Source organism: Dendropsophus ebraccatus, chromosome 8 (genome assembly GCF_027789765.1).
Source record: "Dendropsophus ebraccatus isolate aDenEbr1 chromosome 8, aDenEbr1.pat, whole genome shotgun sequence".
Classification (NCBI taxonomy): Eukaryota; Metazoa; Chordata; class Amphibia; order Anura; family Hylidae; genus Dendropsophus; species Dendropsophus ebraccatus.
This window is the reverse complement of record NC_091461.1, coordinates 121,098,090-121,124,363: the sequence shown is the minus strand read 5'-3', so window position 1 is coordinate 121,124,363 and position 26,274 is coordinate 121,098,090. Positions and strand designations below refer to the sequence as shown.

Below are 26,274 nucleotides of genomic sequence, written 5' to 3'. Positions count from 1 at the left end.
GCTGTGTTGATGCAGCCAGATTACCTGATCAAGTAAACAGTGTCACACCTGTTGTCTTCCTGCCATCCGACCATACTCTAAGGGCCCTATTCCACAGTAACGATAATCGGCCGGATCAGCCCCATTTGGCTTGATTCGGCCGATTATCCTTTGGTGAAATAGAGAGAATGATCAGCCGATGATCGTGTCATCGGCTGATCGTTCATTTAGGGCCAAACCTAAAATCATCGTTCCCCCACCGCGCATCGCTACGGTTGAATAGCGGTGCGCGGCGGGCGACCGACGATTTGACAAGCAGCAGCATCATACATTACCTATCCAGGCTTCTTCTCCGCGCTGTCTTCATCCGCGAGTCCCGCGCCCTATCTTCAGAATGGCCGGTCAGCTGACGGAGCGCTCAGCCAATCACAGGCCGGGACCGCCGCGGCCTGTGATTAGCTGAGTGTGGCCTGTCAGCTGACCGGCCATTCTGAAGATAGAGCGCGCGGGACCCGGGGATGAAGACAGCGCGGAGAAGAAGCCTGGATAGGTAATGTATGATACTGCAAGGGCTGCAAGAACATCGGTAACAATGTCCCTGCAGCCCTCGCTCAACGATCATCGGGCTGTGGAATAGGCCCGGTAAACGAGCGGTGATCTAGCAGCTCGACGCTCGTTTACATCGTTGATCGGGCCCTCCTCGGCCCGTTGAATAGGACCCTTAACCACAGTAAGGTGGATTGCCAGAACCAAAATAAGATTATAGGAATGTCTTTATCAAAAAAGCTGAGGATTTAGGGCCCTATTACATGGAACGATTATCATGCGAAAAATTGTTATATCGTTCAAATTTAAACCATAATCGTTCTATGTAATCGCTGCCAACGATCAAAAAATCATTTGTGTGTGGTTGATTTAGATCTGAACCTAAAATTATCGTTAGTCTTTTGCTGTAATTCCACATTCGTTCGCTCAAGTTCCGTATTTTTTCACTCATGGTTCAGTGTAATTGCACATTGTTCATTGTTTTGCTGGGATCAGAAGGAATAATCATAGTAAGAATCGCAATAATGATCACAGTAATGATCGTAACTAACGCCCATCGTTCTGTCTAATATAGTGAACGATTTCAGGTTAACGATAAACAATCTTGTTTGCGATCATTTATCGTTAAAAATAGCTCCGTGTAATAGGACCCTTACTTTGCTCAGGCCTTGTGACTGTCCAACAGACATGCGTCCAGATATTACTCCCCCTTGTGGCAGTCCCAGAAACTGAAGTCACGTTAAATTTCTTCAGAGAAAACCTGGACAGAGTTTTTATACACAAGTATGTATAAGTTGAAGACTTCTTTGTCAAGAAGTAAGATGAATTAAAGTTTTTCCCCAAACTGGACCTAAGAAGGGCTTACTAGCTGAGTAGAAGCTTGGAAGGCAACACATAGAAAATGTAACCAGTAGTTAATACCTTGGTATGGCCTTGTGTGTAACACTCCAGCTGTCTTCCAGGAATTTGTTATACACATTGTTGTCAGGCCCTTATCCTGTCATACACTGTGCAATTGTTATTTTATTTCTACTTTGCATTTGTAGACTTTATAACCCACTCATTTCTTCTTATCTGGGTAGTAGGCAAAAGGTTCTCCAAGATGGCACACCTTATTGTTTTATCCGTTCTTCCTTCCTTAGCCATTTGGCCTCCTTGTTTATCAAGTACATCTTTTGTCTACATGAATTACCTTTTGCATAAAATCTCTTTCAGACATTTAAAATGTTGGCATTTGCTCTGTGTAGCATTAGAGGTTACAATGGATTTCTAAGTCCACCGAACAAGTACCCGGCCCTCCTCCGTTTAGAACTACCTAAGCTCTTGCAAAAAATGGGCTATTATGTTCTTGGTCCGTATATATGGTTCTAAAACAGATTACTCGGATGTGCTACAAGCTTCACATCCAACATATTTGCATCTATTTGCTTCCATTTCCATTTTTTTTTTAAATACAAATGTTGTATCTGAATCTTATACAATCTGAATCTATACACAGCTGCTTATATGACAACCTTCATTTATATAGCACTAACATATTCTGAATAGAGATGAGCTACCTTTATTGCTAGCTAGTTCTAAAGTGCTCTCCAATTCTTGGTATAATGTTTCCCCCCCCCCCCCCCCCCCCCCCCCCCCCCCCCCCCCCCCCCGCTGACATGCATTGGTCCAGGATCGCTACCATTTACAGGGGTTGGGCACTTCACACACCATGTTTTCCTGTCAATGTTAGATGCATATGTCTCCAGAGAACCTTGTGACCAACACACATTTTGTCTACACATGGAGCTGGATGGTCTATGACCGCTGCTTCCCTCTGACCCCTGAATTAACCCCTTCACTGATAGCTGCTCCAGGCAGCCAGCACTAGTACCAGCAGGTTTGCAGCACCCTGGGGAACTGTGTGTGGAGCAAGAGTTAACTGATTAACCCTTTCTTTACTGATAGTGCTCTGTATTGATGTAGAACACTGTACCAACCCTATTTTTGGGTCATGGAATGAATCGTCTGCGTTTCAATTATTTCTTATGGGAAAGTTTCACTGTATGTTGCTTTTCATCTGAATTCAGGGAATACTCTATAGGAGAGCGATTTGTCCCAACCAAAAAGTGAAAAAAAAGTTTCAATTCTTTTAAAAAATTCCTCAGCCAATTGAAATTAATCTGTATTTTTTTAAAATAAAAAAATGTGTATAATTGTCCAAACTACTCAATAATCACATTCCTGATCCTGCAAGGTCTAAGATCACATCCCGATCTTGTATGGTCAATGATTACACTCCTGATCCCGCACAGTCAGTGATCACATTTCTGATCCTTCATGGTCAATGATCACATATTTGATCCCACAAGGTTAATGATCACATTCCCAATCTTGTATGGTCAAAGATTAAAATCATGATCCCACATGGTCAGTAATCACATTCCTGATTCCCCCTGGTCAACGATCACATATTGGATACTGCATGGTCAATGATCACATTCCTGATCCCACTAGGGACCAGGTAGCGGATAGGAATCAGGAACAACAGGGGGCTGGGCCAAACGCTATGGGAAGCATGTAGAGGCTCCAACCCCTGTAGTGGGGCAGGGCTGGAACTTATAGGGGAGTGATTGACATGTGGACCAATTAGGAGCTCACTGCCCCTTTAAATCTGAGACAGCCGGCGCGCGCGCGCCCTAGGAGGCGGGGACGCGCGCGCCGGCCGGCACAGATAGAGACAGGAGCGGAGGAGAGGTGAGGCGCCCCCAGGGCGAACTAGCAGCAGCGCCGGGTCCCTGCACAAGGACCCCGGCGGCTGCATGGGGCAGGAGGAGGTCGCGGCAGCAGCCCGGAACACGGGACGCCGCCGCGGCCGTGACAATATCTAATCCTGCGTTGTCAATGATCACATATATGATCCCGCGTGGTCAATGATCACATTCCTCATCCCACAGGGTCAATGATCACATTCCCGATTCTGCAGGGCCAATGATCACATTCCTGATCCCACACGGTCAATGATCATATATCTGATCCCACGTGGTCAATGATCACATTCCTGATCCCGCGTGGTCAATGATCACATTCCCGATCCCGCATGGTCAATGATCACATTCCTGATCCCGCGTGGTCAATGATCACATTCCCGATCCTGCGTGGTCAATGATCACATTCCCGATCCCGCATGGTCAATGATCACATTCCTGATCCCGCTTGGTCAATGATCACATTCCCGATCCCGCGTGGTCAATGATCACATTCCCGATCCCTCATGGTCAATGATCACATTCCCGATCCCGTGTGGTCAATGATCACATTCCTGATCCCGTGTGGTCAATGATCACATTCCCGATCCCGTGTGGTCAATGATCACATTCCCGATCCCGTGTGGTCAATGATCACATTCCCGATCCCGTGTGGTCAATGGCACCAATGCAAAAAAAAATTCCTGCAGTGAAATAAAAAAGTGGTCAAAAATCCATGAAGCGGAAATGATCAAAAACTGGAATCGCACCGACCTGTAGAATATAAAGCTCATACAGTGGAACAAGTCACCGCCCCATAGAATTGCGCAGTGGCGTTTCCTATAACGTTCCGCTCCACATTTTCCTGGCGTTTCTTCATAAATTATTATAGAGGAAAAAGAAAAACAATTCGTTCTGCAAAAACGAGTCCGTCACCCGGAAAATAAAAAAACAATATTATTGAGGAAGGTGAAGAGGGAGAAAACGTGCGCCAAATCCTGACATTCTGGGGATCAGTAAGGGGTTAACGGGGTAACTGTGCCCAAGCTACCCCTCACGGATTCCGCATCAAAGAAGTGACGTCACTTTTCAACATATTTGAAATACGCGTCACAGTTACATTCCCATAGAAGATACCGGGAAGAAACGCTTCCAGTCTGAGCGGCTATACTATATATCACGGGGCGGATAAGCGCAGGCTCGGGGGGGGGGGTCACTGCGCCTCGTGTTACCATGGCGATAGAGGCAGCCAGGCTGGAGCGGAACACGTGACCACACAGCGGCCGCAAAGCGGCGTCCTGTCAGCGCGACCGTAGTGACGAGCAAAATGTGCGACAGCGCCGTGCGGCGGCGGAGAGAGAGGAGACAGCGGTTGGCAGCGGAGAGAGAGAGCAGCAGCAGCAGCAGGCCTCGGATCTAACGATCGGGACGAGTCAGCGGGAGAGTCCCCGTCACTGAAGCCTCGTACAGGCCCCCAGGGGCCCCGACTGGAGTTCATGATCTGCTAGCCGGGCTCCCTTCACTGACACCCGATAAGAGGCTTCACCGGGGTGACATGGCTTCCAACACGGACAGAGAGATGATCCTGGCCGACTTCCAGGTACAGGAAGCCGGGGACAGTGCTGGTGGTCGCTGCCTGGGGTGAGGGGCTTATAGGGTGGGGGGTGCACCTGCAAGTGACCCCTAAAAGTGGCTGATTGTAGTATCTGTGGAGGGGGCAGCGATGGAGCTCAGTGGTATCAGTCTGGGGGTCACGTGAGGGCAGTTATAAGGGGGTCTGACCCAGTCACATGACCAGTGTGAGGGTGATCCTAGGGGGGGGGGTCTGACCCAGTCACATGACCAGTGTGAGGGTGATCTCAGGGGGGGGGGGGGGTCTGACCCAGTCACATGACCATTGTGAGGGTGATCTCAGGGGGGGTCTGACCCAGTCACATGACCAGTGTGAGGGTGATCCTAGGGGGGGGGGGTCTGACCCAGTCACATGACCAGTGTGAGGGTGATCTCAGGGGGGGGTCTGACCCAGTCACATGACCAGTGTGAGGGTGATCTCAGGGGGGGGGGGGGGTCTGACCCAGTCACATGACCAGTGTGAGGGTGATCCTAGGGGGGGGGGTCTGACCCAGTCACATGACCAGTGTGAGGGTGATCCTTGGGGGGGGGGGGGGGGGTCTGACCCAGTCACATGACCAGTGTGAGGGTGATCTCAGGGGGGGTCTGACCCAGTCACATGACCAGTGTGAGGGTGATCTCAGGGGGGGGGGTGGGTCTGACCCAGTCACATGACCAGTGTGAGGGTGATCTCAGGGGGGGGGGTCTGACCCAGTCACATGACCAGTGTGAGGGTGATCTCAGGGGGGGGGGGGTCTGACCCAGTCACATGACCAGTGTGAGGGTGATCTCAGGGTGGGGGGGGGTTGTCTGACCCAGTCATATGACCAGTGTGAGGGTGATCTCAGGGGGGGTCTGACCCAGTCACATGACCAGTGTGAGGGTGATCTCAGGGGGGTCTGACCCAGTCACATGACCAGTGTGAGGGTGATCTCAGGGGGGGTCTGACCCAGTCACATGACCAGTGTGAGGGTGATCTCAGGGGGGGTCTGACCCAGTCACATGACCAGTGTGAGGGTGATCTCAGGGGGGGTCTGACCCAGTCACATGACCAGTGTGAGGGTGATCTCAGGGGGGGTCTGACCCAGTCACATGACCAGTGTGAGGGTAATCTCAGGGGGGGGGGGGGGTCTGACCCAGTCACATGACCAGTGTGAGGGTGATCTCAGGGGGGGTCTGACCCAGTCACATGACCAGTGTGAGGGTGATCTCAGGGGGGGTCTGACCCAGTCACATGACCAGTGTGAGGGTAATCTCAGGGGGGGTGGGGTCTGACCCAGTCACATGACCAGTGTGAGGGTGATCTCAGGGGGGGTCTGACCCAGTCACATGACCAGTGTGAGGGTGATCTCAGGGTGGGGTCTGACCCAGTCACATGACCAGTGTGAGGGTGATCTCAGGGGGGTCTGACCCAGTCACATGACCAGTGTGAGGGTGATCTCAGGGTGGGGTCTGACCCAGTCACATGACCAGTGTGAGGGTGATCTCAGGGGGGTCTGACCCAGTCACATGACCAGTGTGAGGGTGATCTCAGGGTGGGGTCTGACCCAGTCACATGACCAGTGTGAGGGTGATCTCAGGGGGGGTCTGACCCAGTCACATGACCAGTGTGAGGGTGATCTCAGGGGGGTCTGACCCAGTCACATAACCAGTGTGAGGGTGATCTTAGGGGTCTGACAATGTGTGAACATAGTCTGGTTAAAGGAGAAGTCTGGGGTTCAACTTTTTTTTTTTTTTTTAAACAGCCAGGGAGGAGGTGGCTGAACATAACAACAGGCCCTTGTCCGCTATCTCCTGCTCTGGTTCCCGGTCCGCCGGCCTCTTCCTAGTCTGAGCGGGGACCCTGGATGTGATGTGTCAGTCAGCGGCCGTGGGATCGGGAATCAGAGTGGAGGAAACTGGACTGGGGAGGTAGGTGCATGATGTTATGTTCAGCCACCTCCTCCCCGGCCGTCGTTGTCGTCCTTTTTTTTTTTTTTTTTTTTTTTTTTTTTTTTTAAATGTGTTTATAAATTTTTTTACACAGGACAAAAACCCGGCTGTTTAAAAAAAAAAACAAAAAAAAAAACGTCGGACTCCGGACTTCTATACATTTTCAGCGGCTAAATATAAAAGACAGGTGTCAAGCTTGTGGCCCACTACAATTCCCATCATGCCTGGAGAGCCAAAGCTAGAGTTATCTATAGGTTATCTATAGGGCTTCTGAACTCACCCGAGCTACCTCGGGAAGTCCCATAGAGAGTGAATGGAGCGCCGGCCGAGCATTCACTCGCAGTTGTTTTCAGGGAGAATCTATGCTGTTGTTCACACTGGATTATGGGGTGGGGGCATTTTTTCCAACACAGTTTTGTAGTGTGAATCAGGAAAAATAAATAGATGACGTATCACATCTGCATCGATAGCTGACAGGTGGGTGACCCCCATTAAACCCTTATTTTTACCTGGGGAGCGGACACGCTGCTTTTTATACGCTCTTCTCCCAGCTCATTTCTCAGTACTGGCGTGAACACCCAGACCGACCCAGACTGATCAAAACTTTTGACATATCTCTATGTCATCTCTGTTGTGTCAAAAGATTTATTTATTTTTTTTAAATCACCGTGCTTATTTAAATGTCCGTCAACCATGTCATTTCTGCGGCTGTTTCCGCAGCATATCCCTATATCAGGGTTACCCAACCTTTTCGACCTCAGGTCACCCCTGCCATTTATTCTACAAACTGCAAAAAAACATTTAGTCCCAGGTGACGTCTTCCTTGATCTGAGTCGCCATTTCCCTTTTCCTCTCCATCTGGCCCAGGCCTCCATGATGATTTCTTCAAGCTACAATTCATCTCTTCAGACACTCATTGACAAACATCTCAAGCTCCGCACTTTTCCAGCAACTTCCTTTTCCCCTCTTGTAGGGGCATAAACTATAGTAATTCTGCTTGTGTGGTGTCATGTATAGTAATAATGTCCCCTGCTGTGCCTCCATATAGTAATAATGTCCCCTGCTGTGCCTCCATATAGTAATAATGTCCCCTGCTGTGCCTCCCATATAGTAATAATGTCCCCTGCTGTGCCCCATATAGTAATAATGTCCCCTGCTGTGCCTCCATATAGTAATAATGTCCCCTGCTGTGCCACCCATAAAGTAATAATGTCCCCTGCTTTGCCACCCATATGGTAATAATGCCTCCTGCTGTGCTGCCCATATAGTAATAATGCCTCCTGCTGTGCCGCTCATATAGTAATAGTGCCTCCTACTGTGCCCTGCATATAGTAATAATGCCCCTTGCTGTGCCCTCCATATAGTAATGATGCTCCCTGCTGTACCCCCATATAGTAATAATGTCTCCTGCTGTACCCTCCATAAGGTAATAATGTCCCCATATAGTAATAATGCCCCCTGCTGTGCCCCCATTTACTAGTAATTCCCCCTGCTGTGCCCTCCATATAGTAATAATGCCCTCTGCTGTGCCCCCATATAGTAATAATGTCTCCTGCTGTGCCCTCCATGTAGTAGTAATGTCTCCTGCTGTACCCTCCATAAGGTAATAATGTCCCCATATAGTAATAATGCCCCCTGCTGTGCCCCCATATAGTAATAATGTCTCCTGCTGTGCCCTCCATATAGTAATAATGTCTCCTGCTGTGCCATCCATATAGTAATAATGTCTCCTGCTGTGCCCTCCATATAGTAATAATGTCTCCTGCTGTGCCCTCCATATAGTAATAATGTCTCCTGCTGTGCCCTCCATATAGTAATAATGTCTCCTGCTGTGCCCTCCATATAGTAATAATGTCTCCTGCTGGGCCCTCCATATAGTAATAATGCCTCCTGCTGTGCCCCCATATAGTAATAATGTATCCTTCTGTGCCTCCATGTAGTAATAATAATGTCTCCTGCTGTGCCCTCCATATAGTAATAATGTCCCCTGCTGTGCCACCCATATAGTAATAATGTCTCCTGCTGTGCCCTTCATATAGTAATAATGTCCCCTGCTGTGCCCTCCATATAGTAATAATGTCCCCTGCTGTGCCCCCATATAGTAATAATGCTCCCTGCTGTGCCCCCATATAGTAATAATGCTCCCTGCTGTGCCCTCCATATAGTAGTAATGCCTCCTGCTGTGCCCCCATATAGTAATAATGCCTCCTGCTGTGCCCCCATATAGTAATAATGCTTCCTGCTGTGCCCCCATATAGTAATAATGCTCCCTGCTGTGCCCTCCATATAGTAATAATGTATCCTTCTGTGCCTCCATGTAGTAGTAATGTCTCCTGCTGTGCCCTCCATATAGTAATAATGTCCCCTGCTGTGCCACCCATATAGTAATAATGTCTCCTGCTGTGCCCTCCATATAGTAATAATGTCTCCTGCTGTGCCCTCCACATAGTAATAATGTTTCCTGCTGTGCCCTCCATATAGTAATAATGTCCCCTGCTGTGCCACCCATATAGTAATAATGTCTCCTGCTGTGCCCTCCATATAGTAATAATGCCATCTGCTGTGCCCCCATATAGTAATAATGTCTCCTGCTGTGCCCTCCACATAGTAATAATGTTTCCTGCTGTGCCCTCCATATAGTAATAATGTCTCCTGCTGTGCCCTCCACATAGTAATAATGTCTCCTGCTGTGCCCTCCACATAGTAATAATGACCATTATATTTCTGTGTCTGAACTAACAGAACCATAATGATCATTAATGCCGTCAGTTCAGGTCATTAAAGCTACAAAAATGTGCACAGAACTTTTTTTCAAGAAAAGAAAAAAGCTCGACACTATATAGAAAAGCTTTACTACATAGTGCCCAGCTTTTTTCTTTTCTTGGCATAAGGTTTGTTTTTTGGACACTTAGCTTCACCCCTTGTTTTCGTTTCATTTAAAGGTGAGCTCCCCCATTTCTTAGATCACAGAACTTTTTTTTTCATTGCGTGGGAACACAGATTTTAAAAACTTTATTTACATGCATGGGACAAGCAGGCCGCTGTTTAGATTGGGCCTGGGAACCTTCCGGCCTCCAGCTGTTATAAAACTACATTTCCCATCATGCATGGGCAGCTAAAGCTTTGGCTTTTAACATGATGCGAATTGTAGTTTTGCAACAGCTGGAGAGTAGGTTCCCCATCCCCCTCAACTCTTGTTGTTTCAGTTCTTCACAGTTCTCTTTGTTGCTCTTTAAAGGGGTAGTTCAGCAAAAAATAAAAAAAATCTTTCAAATTAACTGGTGCCTGAAAATGACAGAAATTTGTAATTTAACTTCCAGTACTTATCAGCTGCTGTATATCCTGCAGGAAGTGGTGTATTCTTTCCAGCCTGACACAGTGCTCTCTGCTGCCACCTCTGTCCATGTCAGGAACTGTCCAGAGCAGCAGCAAATCCCCATAGATTTGCTGCTGCTCTGGACAGTTCCTGACATGGACAGAGGTGGCAGCAAAGAGCACTGTCAGACTATAGAGAATACACCACTTCCTGCGGGACATCCAGCAGCTGATAAGTACTTGAAGACCAGAGATTTTTTTAATAGAAGTAAATTACAAACCTTTGGCACTTTCTGGCACGAGTTTTCTGCACAGACCTCCTCCTCGCAGCTAAGGAGTCTGGGCAATCCTCTGTAAGCGGGATCTGTCACCAGCACAAATCTTTTGGCTGTCTCTCGGGCTTCATCACTGTAGGAACCCGGAGCTCTGTGCTTTGGTTAAAGGGGAAAACCCCTTTAAGGAAAAGTTGTTAACGTATTATGTTAAATCCTCCAGCACTGAGTTGCTGTCACACACAGCAGATCTGTGGATTAGTGCCGGAAATTACAGTATTAATGTTGGGATTGACATCTGTAGAAATCTCCCTCACACGCAGCGGATAAAACGCGCTGGAGGTTGATCTTTTGTGCAGGTTTGATCTCCGCCATGACAGCCATGAGTTTTACACCCCTGATCTAATCCAAAGAACCCAATTAAAGGGGTATTCCACTGAAATGTAACTTCTAATATGTTGCTGCCCATGGTGAGGCGAACAATTCCTTCTATACTTGTTGTTATTTATTCAGTCTCCTCCCCCCAGTTCTGAGCTGCTGCTTTCTGCTGAAGACACAAAAATCTCTCTATCCCCCACCTCGCTCCCACCTCGCTTTTGAAATGGTCTCTGGCAGGCTTTATCTGCAACGGTGTAGCTTCTTTGTCATGCTGTCATTCTGAGGTCAAGTTGCTAATGAACTCACTGTATTTAATCCTCCTAGCATTACAAGCTACGGTGTTGCAGATACAGCCTGCCAGGGACATGTTTACATCAGCCGTCTCAGAAGGGAGGTGGAGACGGAGAGAAAGGACCACACACAGATTTCTGTCTTCAGCAGAAACCAGCAGCTGTGAACTGGGGGAAGGAGACTGAATAGATAATAACAATAATGGGCAGCAACATATCAAAGTTATGTTTGAGTGGAATACCCCTTTAAGGCTTTATTCTCATACTGCAGTTATTTCACAGTTGTGCAGTAATTGCAGTGTGAATAAACCCCGACATGACTGTATCTTCATCCTTTAGTTTGGAGCACGTGCACCTTTTCTCTTTGTTTATCCGCAGCAGTTTGCACAGTGGACGTGACTCATCATTCCAGTTACCAGAAATTGTTTTATTCTACATCTGTCACGTAATCTTTACCATTGCTTTCTGTAGGATTGGAAAATAATTATTGATCTCAAGAAGGCAGCGTACAGCTAAATAGTAAAAAAGGTTAATATTGGATTTTAGTGGGCATACACCCATCTAGTGGTCATGCTCAGCTCTGATTAGATACAATGTTTCACATATTTCCTATGCAGTGATGCTATTTCTGGTCAGTAACTTCACCTGTGAGAGACAGAATCTATAGAACATTCCAGATAATCACATTGTAGGATTTATAAAGAATTAGTCACCATGTTATTCTATGATATAAGGATCTGATACAATAGAAGGAGAGAAGTTCCTATTTGGTGCAGAAACCTTTGTCTGCAGTCACAGAGGTCGGATGTTTCCTGGAGGCCGTGACCAGGTTTTCAGACCCTGCAGCAGGGATTGTGTCCCCTTCTCCATACACATCTTCTCCACAGCTTCCAGGTTTCGGGGCTGTCACTGGGGGCAACATTCAGCTCCTCCAAAGATTTCCTATTGGGTTCAGGTGTGGAGACTGGTGGCCGCTCCAGGACCAGGAAATGCTTCTTACTGAGCCTCTCCTTAGTTGTCCCACCTGTGCGTCTCCTCCTTAGTTGTCCCGCCTGTGCGTCTCCTCCTTAGTTGTCCCGCCTGTGCGTCCCCTCCTTAGTTGTCCCGCCTGTGCGTCTCCTCCTTAGTTGTCCCGCCTGTGCCTCTCCTCCTTAGTTGTCCCGCCTGTGCGTCTCCTCCTTAGTTGTCCCGCCTGTGCGTCTCCTCCTTAGTTGTCCCGCCTGTGCGTCTCCTCCTTAGTTGTCCCGCCTGGGCGTCTCCTCCTTAGTTGTCCCGCCTGGGCGTCTCCTCCTTAGTTGTCCCGCCTGGGCGTCTCCTCCTTAGTTGTCCCGCCTGTGCGTCTCCTCCTTAGTTGTCCCGCCTGGGCGTCTCCTCCTTAGTTGTCCCGCCTGGGCGTCTCCTCCTTAGTTGTCCCGCCTGTGCGTCTCCTCCTTAGTTGTCCCGCCTGTGCGTCTCCTCCTTAGTTGTCCCGCCTGGGCGTCTCCTCCTTAGTTGTCCCGCCTGGGCGTCTCCTCCTTAGTTGTCCCGCCTGGGCGTCTCCTCCTTAGTTGTCCCGCCTGGGCGTCTCCTCCTTAGTTGTCCCGCCTGGGCGTCTCCTCCTTAGTTGTCCCGCCTGGGCGTCTCCTCCTTAGTTGTCCCGCCTGGGCGTCTCCTCCTTAGTTGTCCCGCCTGGGCGTCTCCTCCTTAGTTGTCCCGCCTGGGCGTCTCCTCCTTAGTTGTCCCGCCTGGGCGTCTCCTCCTTAGTTGTCCCGCCTGGGCGTCTCCTCCTTAGTTGTCCCGCCTGGGCGTCTCCTCCTTAGTTGTCCCGCCTGGGCGTCTCCTCCTTAGTTGTCCCGCCTGGGCGTCTCCTCCTTAGTTGTCCCGCCTGGGCGTCTCCTCCTTGTCCCGCCTGGGCGTCTCCTCCTTAGTTGTCCCGCCTGGGCGTCTCCTCCTTAGTTGTCCCGCCTGGGCGTCTCCTCCTTAGTTGTCCCGCCTGTGGGTTTCAGGTCATTGTCCGCTGGAAGACCCAGCCAGCATCTATCTTCAATGCTCTTATTGCACTTATCTCTACTGACCACATGACCTTCTCCCATGTCTCCTGTGGATTATCTAGATGGTCATTTTTGAATTACAGATGGGCTTTGACATGTGCTGGTGCAAGCCGAGGTGTATTTGCTGCGTATTTGCTGCGTATCGCAGCAGTAAATACGCTGCTTATATGGAGTGTGTGTTTATACCCTAAATCCTACAATGTGATTATCTGGAATGTTCTATAGATTCTGTCTCTCACAGGTGAAGTTACCGACCAGAAATATTACCCCCCCTCTTCTCTATTCTGTGTAGGTGGGAAAACCTGTGCTGTGCTGTGTTTATTCAGTTTTGTGTATTGTGTTGGTTGTTGTGTACACTGAGTTGTCCGTGTTGTGTGTACTATGCTGCTGTTGTGTGCTGTGTGTATTGAGTTGTATATGTGTGCTGTGTATATAGAGTTGTATATGTGTGATGTGTGTATTATATAGAGTTGTATATGTGTGCTGTGTATATAGAGTTGTATGTGTATTGTGCTGTGTGTATAGAGTTGTATGTGTATTGTGCTGTGTGTATAGAGTTGTATGTGTATTGTGCTGTGTATATAGAGTTGTATGTGTATTGTGCTGTGTATATAGAGTTGTATGTGTATTGTGCTGTGTGTGTATTGTGCTGTATATAGAGTTGTATGTGTATTGTGCTGTGTATAGAGTTGTATGTGTATTGTGCTGTGTATAGAGTTGTATGTGTATTGTGCTGTGTGTATAGAGTTGTGTGTATAGAGTTGTATATGTGTGCTGTGTATATAGAGTTGTATGTGTATTGTGCTGTGTGTATAGAGTTGTATGTGTATTGCGCTGTGTATAGAGTTGTATGTGTATTGTGCTGTGTGTATAGAGTTGTATGTGTATTGTGCTGTGTGTATAGAGTTGTATGTGTATTGTGCTGTGTGTATAGAGTTGTGTGTATAGAGTTGTATATGTGTGCTGTGTATATAGAGTTGTATGTGTATTGTGCTGTGTGTATAGAGTTGTATGTGTATTGCGCTGTGTATAGAGTTGTATGTGTATTGTGCTGTGTGTATAGAGTTGTATGTGTATTGTGCTGTGTGTATAGAGTTGTGTGTATAGAGTTGTATGTGTATTGTGCTGTGTATATAGAGTTGTATATGTGCGCTGTGTATATAGAGTTGTATGTGTATTGTGCTGCTCTTGTGCTGACTCTCTCTTACCCCGGCTATAGCTATGACTCAGCGCTGTTCCTGTGAATAAGCAGAAAGCGACATCATTTTCTGGCTCTTTCGTGGTTCCAGCTGCCGCTCCCCTTTCTTTCTTTTGTTCGTCTTGGTTCTCAGTCGGTGTATAGAGCGGCTTCTCTTACTATAGACGACTGGTCACTGCTCTACAACCGTCACTGTATGTAGCGGTGCAGTATATAGCGGTGAGATACGCAGTCTATAGCGGTGAGATACGCAGTCTATAGCGGTAAGATACGCAGTCTATAGCGGTGAGATACGCAGTCTATAGCGGTGAGATACGCAGTCTATAGCGGTGAGATACGCAGTCTATAGCGGTGAGATACGCAGTCTATAGCGGTGAGATACGCAGTCTATAGCGGTGAGATACGCAGTCTATAGCGGTGAGATACGCAGTCTATAGCGGTGAGATACGCAGTCTATAGCGGTGAGATACGCAGTCTATAGCAGTATATAGCAGTATATAATATTATATTGCAGTATATACAGTGGACTCCTTTATCTGAACCTGTTACATTTCCTTTCTTGATCCGGTATTACCAGGTCCTTAGGTATCTAATATGTGTGATACACCTTATCTCAGCTACAGCAATAGGCCCTGTATTGTACTTTTTGTACCTCTATGTATCGCTATATGGCAGTGGTGGGGAACCTGCAGCCCTCCAGCTGTTGCAGAACTACATTTCCCATCATGCCTAACAGGGTCCCGACCATTGCTATAAAGCCGGATTTACATGGTCGATGCAGATGAAATTCAGATACCAGTGTTAAAGGAGTTAAAAAAAACCCATAACTGCTCCAGAAACAGCGCCACCACTGTCTTGAGGTTGTGTGTGGTATTACAACTCCCTTCCATTTTTCTTCAGTGGAATTGAGCTGCATTACTACTAACAAGTTGAACACAAGAGTGGCGCTGTTTCTGCAAGAAGTAACTCTACAAGCAATACAATGTACAGACATCAGATAGGTAACGTGTGTTTAGGTTTGCAGTGAATCACGAGAGAGATCTTCGGTATACCCCTCAGGGTGTTATACAGAGGTCCTGTAGTCATAGCTAATGTCACAGCTGTTATACTGCTGAAAGCCGTGTTCACACCTTCCCACTGTGCAGCCAATTGCCTTGCTGCAAAATCACTTTTGCTTTACTGCAGACCAGGGCATTTTCTGGCTGTGCAACTTGTAACTTTTCACCCCTGGCAAACACATGGGGGGAGATATATCAAACATGGTGTAAAGTGAAACTGGCTCAGTTGCCACCTTTCATTTTCCAAAGCGTCTGTGAGGAATGAAAAGTGGAATCTGATTGGTTGCGGGGGGCGACTGAACCAGTTTCACTTTACACCATGTTTGATAAATCTCCTCCATGGTTTTTAAAGGGAATCTAGGTATATGGTGCCCTAAATAAGGGCGACATAAACTATAGTCAGAAATGCTGATCAGATGGGTGTATTACGTATATTACTTACTTTCTGTTCAGCCGTTCTCCTAATATGCAGGAGAATTGGATTCCTGCCACACCTCTCGCCCCGCCCTCCAGCTGCTGAGTGACAGGTTACTGTGGCAGGTTTTAGCGGCAGCTTGCGACTCCTCCTGCCTTAGACCACTTTAAGGGTACAAACACACACTCCGTATACGCAGCAGATTTGATGCTGTGTTCAGTTATTTAGATCTAATCTGCTGAGTATTTGCTGCGTATCGCAGCAGTAAATACGCTGCGTATACGGTGTGTGTGTTTATTCCTTAAAGGGGTACTCCTGTGAAATTTTTTTTCTTTTCAGATTAGCTGGTGTTGGAAAGTTTTATATAAATTTGTAATTCTATTTAAAAATCTTCAGTTTTACAGTACTTATCAGCTGCTGTATGTCCTGCAGCAGAGAGCACTGTGTCAGACTGGAGAGAATACACCACTTCCTGCAGGACATACAGCAGCTGATAAGTACTGGGAGACTGGAGATTTTTAAATAGAAATAAATTACAAATCTGTATAACTTTCTGAAACCAGTTGATGAGTACCCCTTTAATAGAATGATGGAGTTGGTAGGTTTCTCATTCATGCTCAGTGAGGCAGCGTGCTGGACAGGGGAGCTGGATGTGGACATGGCTGAGCTGTTGTTTCTGGGTCGAAGATGTCTGGCTGCAGTTTATTCTCTGTGCCTGTTTGGTCAGTCTGAGAGTATATATATAAATATATATAATATATATATATATATATATATATATATATATATATATATATATATATATAAATATATGTGTTTATTAGGTAAGTGGGGGGGGGCAATACCTATAAACCAGCGCTCTTCATGTCTTTATAGTGGGTGATATGGCGGTGCCTGGTGCTGTGATCAGATCCCGGCTGTCATGTAGTGATCGTAACTCTGTGACCCACATCCCTCCTCCTGGTTATTAACACGCTTAATGGTATCGGGTGGATGAATGCAGGGCGAGCGCCAGCGTCTTGTCTTGTGGCATTCCCAGGGAGCGCGTCATAGGTAGCCGGGCTGCTAGACAGGACTCTGGGATATAATGCTATATACTTCTGTAGAGGATACAGATCCTGTATGTATTCCCAGGGAAGGCGTCATACGTAGCCAGGCTGCCAGACCTGAGTGGGATATAATGCTATATACTTCTATAGAGGATACAGAGCCTGTATGTATTCCCAGGGAAGGCGTCATACATAGCCAGGCTGCCAGACATGACTCTGGGGGATATAATGCTATATACTTCTATAGAGGATACAGAGCCTGTATGACAGTTATGTTGGTATAATAGCCTTTATAATAGCTCCTCCTGGTCCAGATATGTTAGTACTAGAGATGAGTGAACCTGGAGCAGCTGGAGTCAATCCGAACCCGAACGTTCGGCATTTGATTAGCGGTGGCTGCTGAACTTGGATAAAGCTCTAAGGTTGTCTGGAAAACATGGATACAGCCAATGACTATATCCATATTTCCCACTTAGCCTTAGGGCTTTATCCAACTTCAGCAGCCACCGCTAATCACATGCCGAAGGTTCAGGTTTGGATCGACTCTCTTTCCTGCCCCCATATTAGAGAGGACTTGTTGTCTCTCCCCGTGTTGGAGCAGGTTTACATAGAACACAGCAGGTCCCCTGTTATCCTTCCTGGAAATGTATAACTACTAACATCTGGGGGCTTCCCCCGTCCCCACATATTAGGGCCGAACCCACCATCCTGAAGGGAGAAAGATCCAAAGTTCAGGTTTTTGAGAAGTATAATAGAAAAGGATATACAACGCAGCTATCAGCCTGTTCAAGGGAGCTTCCCCTTCCAGTCAGTTTTTCACCTTTAATTAAAGGGGTACTCCGGCAAAACAATTTTGTTTTCAGATCAGCTGGTGTCAGAAAGTTCTATATATTTATAATTTACCTCTATTTAAAAATCTCCAGTCTTCCTGTACTTATCAGCTGCTGTATGCCCTGCAGGAAGTGGTGTATTCTCTCCAGTCTGACACAGTGCTCTCTGCTGCCACCCCTGTCCATGTCAGGAACTGTCCAGAGCAGCAGCAAATCCCCATAGAAAACCTCTCCTGCTCTGGACAGTTCCTGACATGGACAGAGGTGGCAGCAGAGAGCACTGTGTCAGACTGAAGAGAATGCACCATTTCCTGTAGGACATACAGCAGCTGGTAAGTACTGGAAGACTGGAGATTTTTAAATAATTAATTAACAAATTGATATAGCTTTCTAAGACAATTGATTTGAAGTAGATTACAAATCTGTATAACTTTCTAGCACCAGTTGATTTGAAAAAAAAAATGTTTCCCCGCCAGATAACCCCTTTTAAGAGTCTTAAAACCTGACTGGGGATATGTGCAGAGCCGAGCTTGAAGAGGTGACATCAGAGCTGATTTGCATATCCTTCCTCCCAGAAATGTGTGTAAGGGCCCTATTCCACCGGACAATTATCGTTCAGATGATCATTAAATCGTTCGAATCTAAAGGACCTATTCCACGGAACGATTATCGTTCGTATTCGGCCGCTACGGACGATACTCGTCCCGTGGAATAGAGTGCAACGATCAGCCGACATCGTTCATGTCGGCTGATCGTTGCAGTCGCTTGTTTTTCATGTTGAAAAACAAGCGACTGATATAGCAGCGATCTGCTGCCGTCGCTCCGTTGAATAGGAGTGTCGGCAGCAAATGCTGCTATATCCTATGGGCTGCCCGGACGATCTAGCGATCCCCCGGGCTGCCCCCCCGCAGCTCCCCGCCGTCCCTCCCGCACTCACCCGCTCGCTGCAGCTGCGCTGAATAGCGGCGGCAGCGAGCGGGGAACGAGGAGCAAACGAGCGCTCGTTTGCTCCTCTGACGACCAGTGGAATAGGGGCTTAAACGATAATCGTTTGAAATGCAGTTAACGATTAGCGACCGAACAAGAAATCGTTGATCGCTTTATAAGGGCCCTATTCCACCGGACGATTATCGTTTGCATAATCGTTAACGATTAAGGATCTCAAACGACCGCTATTGCGAAAGACCTGAAAACGTTCACTCATTTCCATGGAACGATAATCGTTACTTATGATCGTAATTGCGATCGTTTTTTTCTTCGCTATTTATTCGCTATTGCGTTCGTATCTATTGCGAACGACCGAACGATGTCTTATTCAATGCGAACGTTTTGCAAACGAGCAACGATAAAAATAGGTCCAGGTCTTATAAAGCGATCAACGTTTTCTCGTTCGGTTGTTAATCGTTAACTGCATTTCAACCGAACAATTATCGTTTAGATTCGATCGATTTAACGATAATCGTCCAGTGGAATAGGACCTTAATAGTCCTATTCCACGTGTCGTCAGAGGAGCAAACGAGCGCTCTCAGCGCTCGTTTGCTCCTCGTTCCCTGCTCGCTGCCGCCGCTATTCATCGCGGCTGCAGCGAGCGGGTGAGTGCGGGAGGGGGCGGCGGGGATCTGCGGGGGGGCTGCCCGGGTGATCGCTGATCGTCCGGGCAGCCCATAGGATATAGCAGCGTCTGCTGCCGATGCTCCTATTCAACGGAGCGACGGCAGCAGATCGCTGCTATATCAGTCGCTTGTTTTTCAACATGAAAAACAAGCGACTGCAACGATCAGCCAACATGAACGATGTGGGCTGATCGTTGCACTCTATTCCACGGGACGATTATCGTTCGTAGCGGCCGATATCGTCCGAATACAGACGATAATCGTTCCGTGGAATAGGGCCTTAAAGGGGTAGTCCACCTAAAAAAAAATTCTTTCAAATCAACTGGTGCCATAAAGTGCCAGAGATTTGTAATTCACTTCTATTAAAAAATCTTAAGTCTTCCAGTACTTATTAGCTGCTGTATGTCCAGCAGGAAGTGGTGTTTTCTTTCCTGTCTGACCCAGTGCTCTCTGTTGCCTCCTCTGTCCATGTCAGGAACTGTCCAAAGCAGGAGCAAATCCCCATAGAAAACCCCTCCTGCTCTCCAGACTGGAAATAATACAACTTCCTGTTGGGCATACAGCAGCTGATAAGTACTGGAAGGCTTGAGATTTTTTAATAGAAGTAAATTACAAATCTCTGTCACTTCATGGCAGCAGTTGATTTGAAAGAAAAAAATTTTGGGTGGACTACCCCTTTAAGACCTGGACCTATTTTTATCGTTGCTCGTTCGCAAAACGTTCGCAAATCGTTCGCATTGAATAAGACATCGTTCGGTCGTTCGTAATAGATACGAACGCAATAGCGAATAAATAGCGAAGAAAAAACGATCGCAATTACCATCCTAAGTAACGATTATCGTCCCATGGAAATGAGTGAACGTTTTCAGGTCTTTCGCAATAGCTGTCGTTTGAGATCGTTAATCGTTAACGATTATGCAAACGATAATTGTCCGGTGGAATAGGACTCTATGTCTCTGCACGTCTGTATGACGCTCTCCTCAATGAGAAGTGGTGCTCCTTTATGGTGCGTTTACACGAAACGATAATTGGCCCGATCGTACGATTAACGATGTCGGAGTAACGATTTTTTTTTTCCATAACGATCAGCGTTTATACGGTACAATATATCATACGGAAAATTCGTTTTGCGATCCTTAAGCCTATCTCACACATTGGTTAAATCGGCGAACGACTGTTCACTTTGGAACGATCTGCGAATTGTTTGCGAACTACGAACGACTATTTGATAATTACATTTACATGACCTTTACACTTCACACTGTTCACACTTACAGGATCTGCAGCAGATTTGATGCCGTGTTCAGTTATTTAGTCAAATCTTCTGCCAATCCTGTACGTGCGAACGCAGCCTAAGGGCCCTATTCCACAGGAGCGATAATCAGCCCCATTTGGCCCGATTCGGCCGGTTTTTGCTCTGTGGAAGAGAGAGAACGATTGTGTCATCGGCTGATCGTTCATTTAGGTTCAGACTTTAAATTGTCGTTCGCCACCAGCGAATCGCTACGGTTGAATAGCGGTGCACAGCGGTGACCGACGATTTTAGCAGAACCATACATTACCTGTCCGGGCGCTGGTCTTCTTCTCCCGGTCCTGGGCGGCAGCATCGGCTTCGGAGCGGCGCTGTCTGAACTTACAGACCGCTCAGCCAATCACTGGCCGGAAACGCCTCTGCCAGTGATTGGCTGAGCGGTCTGTCAGTTCAGACAGCGCCGCTCCGAAGCCAATGGTTCTGCGTGGGATCGGGAGAAGAAGACCTGCAGCCCGGACAGGTAATGTATGAAACAAGGGCTGCAAGGACATTGGTAACGATGCAGCCCTTGTTTCACGATCATCGGGGCCGTGGAATAGGCCTAGTAAACAAGCGCAGATCGGTGCTCGTTTACATGGTTGCTCGGCCCGTGGAATAGGGCCCTAAGAGTCGTCCAGTTGTCAGTCTCCTCTCTTTTACATATTCTTGCGCCACTGTTGGCTCCAGGGTCCTAGATCCTTACTCGTCTCATACCAGCCCCATTCTGCCTTTTGCACTACTGTTTCGAAGGGTGGTATTACACGGCCGATGGGGGCCCAATAATACCTTTAAACGAGCGTTGATCGCTGGATCGGCGCTCATTTACTGAGCCCGATAATCGTTAAACAAGGGCTGTAGGGACATCATTACCGATGTCCTTGCAGCCTTTGTTTAAACTGTATACATACCTATCCAGGCTGCAGGGCTCCTCTTCCTCTGTGCTTCTCCCCGGGTCCCGCGCACTCCAGCTTCACAGTGGCTTGTCTCAGGCCGCTCAGCCAATCACTGGCTGCAGTGGTCCCGGCCTGTGATTGGCCGAGCGGCCTGTCAGCTGAGACAGGCTGCTGTGAAGCTGGAGCGCGCAGGACCCAGGGAGAAGCACAGAGGAAGAGGAGCCCTGCAGCCTGGATAGGTACGTATTCCTCTTTGCATATTGTCGGCCGCGCACTGCTATTACATATAGCGGTGCGAGATCGGCGCCCAACGATTATAGGTCAGAACCTATATCGATGATCAGCTGATAACAACGATCTGACAGCTGATAGTTGTCTTTATTACACGGAACGATAATCGGCCAGGTTCGGACGATTATCGTTCCGTGTAATAGTACTCTAAGACGATGCATAAGGTTTATTTTCAGAAAATACCCTTTAAGGCCGTTTTGCCTATGTGATAAGTGTAGAAATGTTTCCATCGTGCAGCACAACAGACAAGGTCCGCTGCTCACTGGATGTGGTTAGAGGAAAGTTCACGGATAGTTCAGAGTTTGGTAAAACATTACCCCGGAGCGCGCAGCACAGAGAAGGTGACACCGCTAAGAGTCCGGTGCCAGCCTGAAACCAGATACTCCGCCGATCTGTAACTCTTTGTGTTCTTCTCTTCCAGGCCTGCACCGGCATTGAGAATATTGATGAAGCCATCACCCTCCTCGAGCAGAACAACTGGGACCTCTTAGTAAGTGGATCCTCCCCATTGGTTTTATAGATAGAACTGTACATTTCTTCTGCTCTCGTTTTTATTTTGTCATCTTTGACCCTGTTCTCACATGCAGGATTTAGGCCCAGACCCCACCCAGAATCGGCCGATGTTCTGCAGTTAGGGCATGTTCACACGGACAGGATCTGCTGCAGATGTCGCTGTAACAAAATTATTATTCACAGCTTCAAATCTGCAGCAGATCCTGGACATGTGAGTGTGCCCTTAAAGGGGAACTCCAGAGGAGGAAAATAGTTTTTAAATCAACTGCTGTCAGAAAGTTATACAGATTTGTAATTTACTTCTATTTAGAAATCTCCAATCTTCCAATATTTATCATCTGCTGCATGTCCTGCAGGAAGTGGTGTTTTCTTTTCAGTCTGACACAGTGCTCTCTGCTGCCACCTCTGTCCATGTCAGGAACTGTCCAGAGCAGCAGCAAATCCCCATAGAAAACCTCTCCTGCTCTGGACAGTTCCTGACATGGACAGAGGTGGCAGCAGAGAGCACTGCGTTAGAAGCAGGAAATCCTACTGGAGAACATGTTACATCATCCCTATGGAGCGTGTCATGACTCTTGCGTGACCACAATCACATGTCTGGTTTGTTTTAATACGCACAAAGCGCCAAACTAGACAGACATCTAAAATAAAGAACTGACATGAACCGAGTGCAAACTACTGTATAATAATCTCTATATACCTTCTGGGTGGGCAGGTCCTTAAAGGGTTATCCAGGGTTAGGAAAACACATCTGATCTCTTCCAAAAACAGGGCCGCCCCTGTCCTCAGGTTGTGTGGGGTATTACAATTCTGCTCCATCAACTTCAAGTGGAATTGAGCTGCAATACCGCAACCAACCTGAGGACAGGGTGGCGCTCTTTCTGGAAGAAAGCGGCCATGTTATTAGAAGAAACTTTGAATACTCAGACCTCGACCAGTCACAGTGACTAGTCAAACGCCCCCATGATGTCCGAAAAGTCAGTGAGAGCGAATACATACTGTCGCCAGACAGTGACAGGGTGACCGGTTCTATTCACAGTATATAGAGATGAGCGCAGCGGGAGCATACTTGGGTCAGGTCATGCAGCTTTGGCTGCCCAGGGATGATGGGAATTGAAGTTTCATGACAGCTGGAGGGTTCCCCAATACGTGGTTTATGGCCTATGGCTGTATGAATGCTTTCCCAGACTCCCTGGGGCGGCATCCAACCACTTCAGCCACCGGTAATCAAATGCTGCACAATCTGGTTTGGATGGACCCCGGCGTGCACGAGGCTGGCTCATCTCTAATGGTAATGTCTTGTATTGGGATGTATGGAGCGCAGATAATGCTGCACCCCCAGTGTATATGGGACGGCGACACGTCACAGATGGGGGGCCGGGCATGGTCAGAAGCCATGGACATCTCAGCATGTTTACCTGAGTTTGGCTGGGTTCACACTATGGTGTTTTTTTTTTCCTCTCATAAAAACGGACGGAAAAACGGGTGCATCCATTTTGAGCCATTAATATTTATCATTTTTTATTATAAAAAAAATGGGTCAAAACCCATCTGTTTTCTTTTAGGGTGCACAAAAATATGGTCGACCATGTTTATGTGTATGTTAAAAAAAAAAAAACTGATGCGTTTTGGTCCCTGTTTTTTTTTTTTTTCCTAATAATGGAAGTCAACGGAAAAACGGATCTAAATGGATGAAAAAAAAAAACATAGTGTGAACCCAGCCTAAATCTCTACGGCCAATACAACACACCGGGCCTCTAAGACCATAAGGATGAGGTAAGATGGCAGAATGCAAAATCCTCTATTGTAGAATAAGAACGTTGTGCGCAGTGCGTCTCCCAAACCTTTATTCACCTCCAAGACCTAGATGGCGCTAAGTGACCTTGTCGAGATCTTATCTGTCTCTGTTCTTTCTTATCGCTGACAATTTGTTTTCTGCTTTTTACTGAACTGATGAATAAAACCTAAAGGGCTCGTGGAGTAAATGGTTTCTCACATACAAGGCGGAAACACCTGGTCGGGTAACGTTGCAGTTTTTGATGAAATTCTTCCATTGCTCATATTGGAAACTGATGTGATGGAGGTAAAAACCTGCAGGGCAGCCAGGTCCTCTGTTATCACCTTAAAGGGGTTGTTCACCCAAAATGTTTTTCTTTCAGATCAACTGGTGCCACAAAGTGCCAGAGATTTGTATTCTCTCCAGTCTGACACAGTGCTCTCTGCTGCCACCTCTGTCCATGTCAGGAACTGGCCAGAGCAGCAGCAAATCCCCATAGAAAACCTCTCCTGCTCTTCCTGACATGGACAGAGGTGGCAGCAGAGAGCACGGTGAAATACACCACTTCCTGCAGGACATACAGCAGCTGATAAGTACTGGAAGACTGGAGATTTTTTTAATAGAAGTGAATTACAAATGTCTGGCACCAGTTGATTTGAAAGAAAAACATTTTTGATGAACAACCCCTAACTGAAGTGAGTGAAAATAAAACCAGTAAAAGAAATTGGCAGTATTTCGCGAAAGCAGGTGGTAAATAACGGTGCGTTTACCCAGGCAGATTATCTGACAAATTTTTGAAGCCAAAGCCACGGACAGACTGTACACAGTGAACAGGTCATAAAGGAAAGACGGAGATTTCTCCTCCTCCTGCTGAGCAATTTCCAGTTGACTTCAATGGCGCACATTATCACCGGCCACAGCAGTCACCTTCGTCCAGGGATTGGACGTTCTTTTCTCCCCTTACCCTGAGCACTGTTACATAGAGAAACGGCCAACCCCATTCAACTTGTCAGCTCAGTATGAACCAGAACCACATTGTCAGTGATGACCTGTCACAGCGGGAACTACAAAGGCCTCAAAACCATAGAAAGAAATCCCCCGAATGTGTCAGGGTGTATAGGGTATACACCAGGGTGAGGGGTGACTGATGATCCAGGTAACATCTCCCCCCCTGAGGGTTCTCCATCCTACACAATGTCCATGAATTCTTCAGTGTAAGATCAGCAGCTCCTTCCCGTCCTGGCAGGTGTCTGTAGGCCGGACGATGACTTCTTCACAGGATATCCATTATATAATGGTGAAAATAGATAAAGATGCCATAGAGAAAAGCCGTCTGTCCAGTCCGTACACAGGCCGTAAAGGAGCTCTCCTGCTGTACGGTGGCGCTTCCTATTTTTATCTAGTTTTTAATTTTCCTTCATCCCGACACTTTTCACTTCCCCAATACCAGTTCATCAGGGGGTTTTGTAGAAGAGAAACACAAGTCAGACTTCTAGAAGCTCTTTGGCTGCAATTGACTTGTGGCCCCATATGATGCGGATGTCCCTCCTATAACCTTACTGTCAGCAGCTCTGGTGTCAGACAAAGAGTAGTGTCGAACTGTTTGGCTTCGGAGGACGTTGCCCAACCTGTACGTTTGGCATTTGCCTTCCGTATCTGGAGAAGTTGGATGCAGCCCCGTTGCTGCATTCGGCTCGGTGACTCTGCTCACGGCTGCTGAGGAGTGATCCCCGATGGATTCCAGCTGCAGCCGTCAGTCTTGGAATCCTCATGACATTGCTGCATTTCCCACCTTCTCCTCCATGAAGCTGTAACCAGTAATGGAGCCGCATCTTCCGCATCTTCATTACAGGATCATCCATTATATGTATCCCAGCAATGGGGAATCCTTGGGCTTCCATGTATCCAGTTTGCTCTTGGTGGGAAGAAGCTATAGCCAGGAACCTCATTGAGGATATAGTTGGGCATTGTATGCGGGGTGGGGGGGCCTGGTCTGGGGACTGTATTCAGGATGGGGGGGCCTGGTCTGGGTGCTGTATGCGGGGTGGGGGCCTAGTTGGGGGCTGTATGCGGGGTGGGTGTGCCTGGTCTGGGGGCTGTATGTGGAGTGGGGGCCTAGTTGGGGGCTGTATTCAGGATGGGGGGGCCTGGTCTGGGGGCTGTATGCGGGGTGGGGGCTGTTTGCGGGGTGGTTGCCTAGTTGGGGGCTGTATGCGGGGTGGGGGCCTAGTTGGGGGCTGTATGCAGGGTGGGGGGGCCTGGTCTGG

The 26,274-nt window shown here is 47.5% G+C and overlaps 1 protein-coding gene across 1 annotated transcript in view; it reads left to right on the top strand.

Moving 5' to 3' along the window:
- The first annotated feature begins 4,502 nt into the window (after window positions 1–4,502).
- Window positions 4,503–26,274, top strand: part of FAF1 (Fas associated factor 1) — a 182,297-nt gene continuing 160,525 nt past the window's right edge. The window contains exons 1-2 of the mRNA XM_069981585.1: window positions 4,503–4,851; window positions 22,139–22,207. Coding sequence (XP_069837686.1) covers window positions 4,807–4,851; window positions 22,139–22,207 — 114 coding nt within the window. The 5' untranslated portion in view covers window positions 4,503–4,806. The remainder of the gene's footprint in view (window positions 4,852–22,138; window positions 22,208–26,274) is intronic.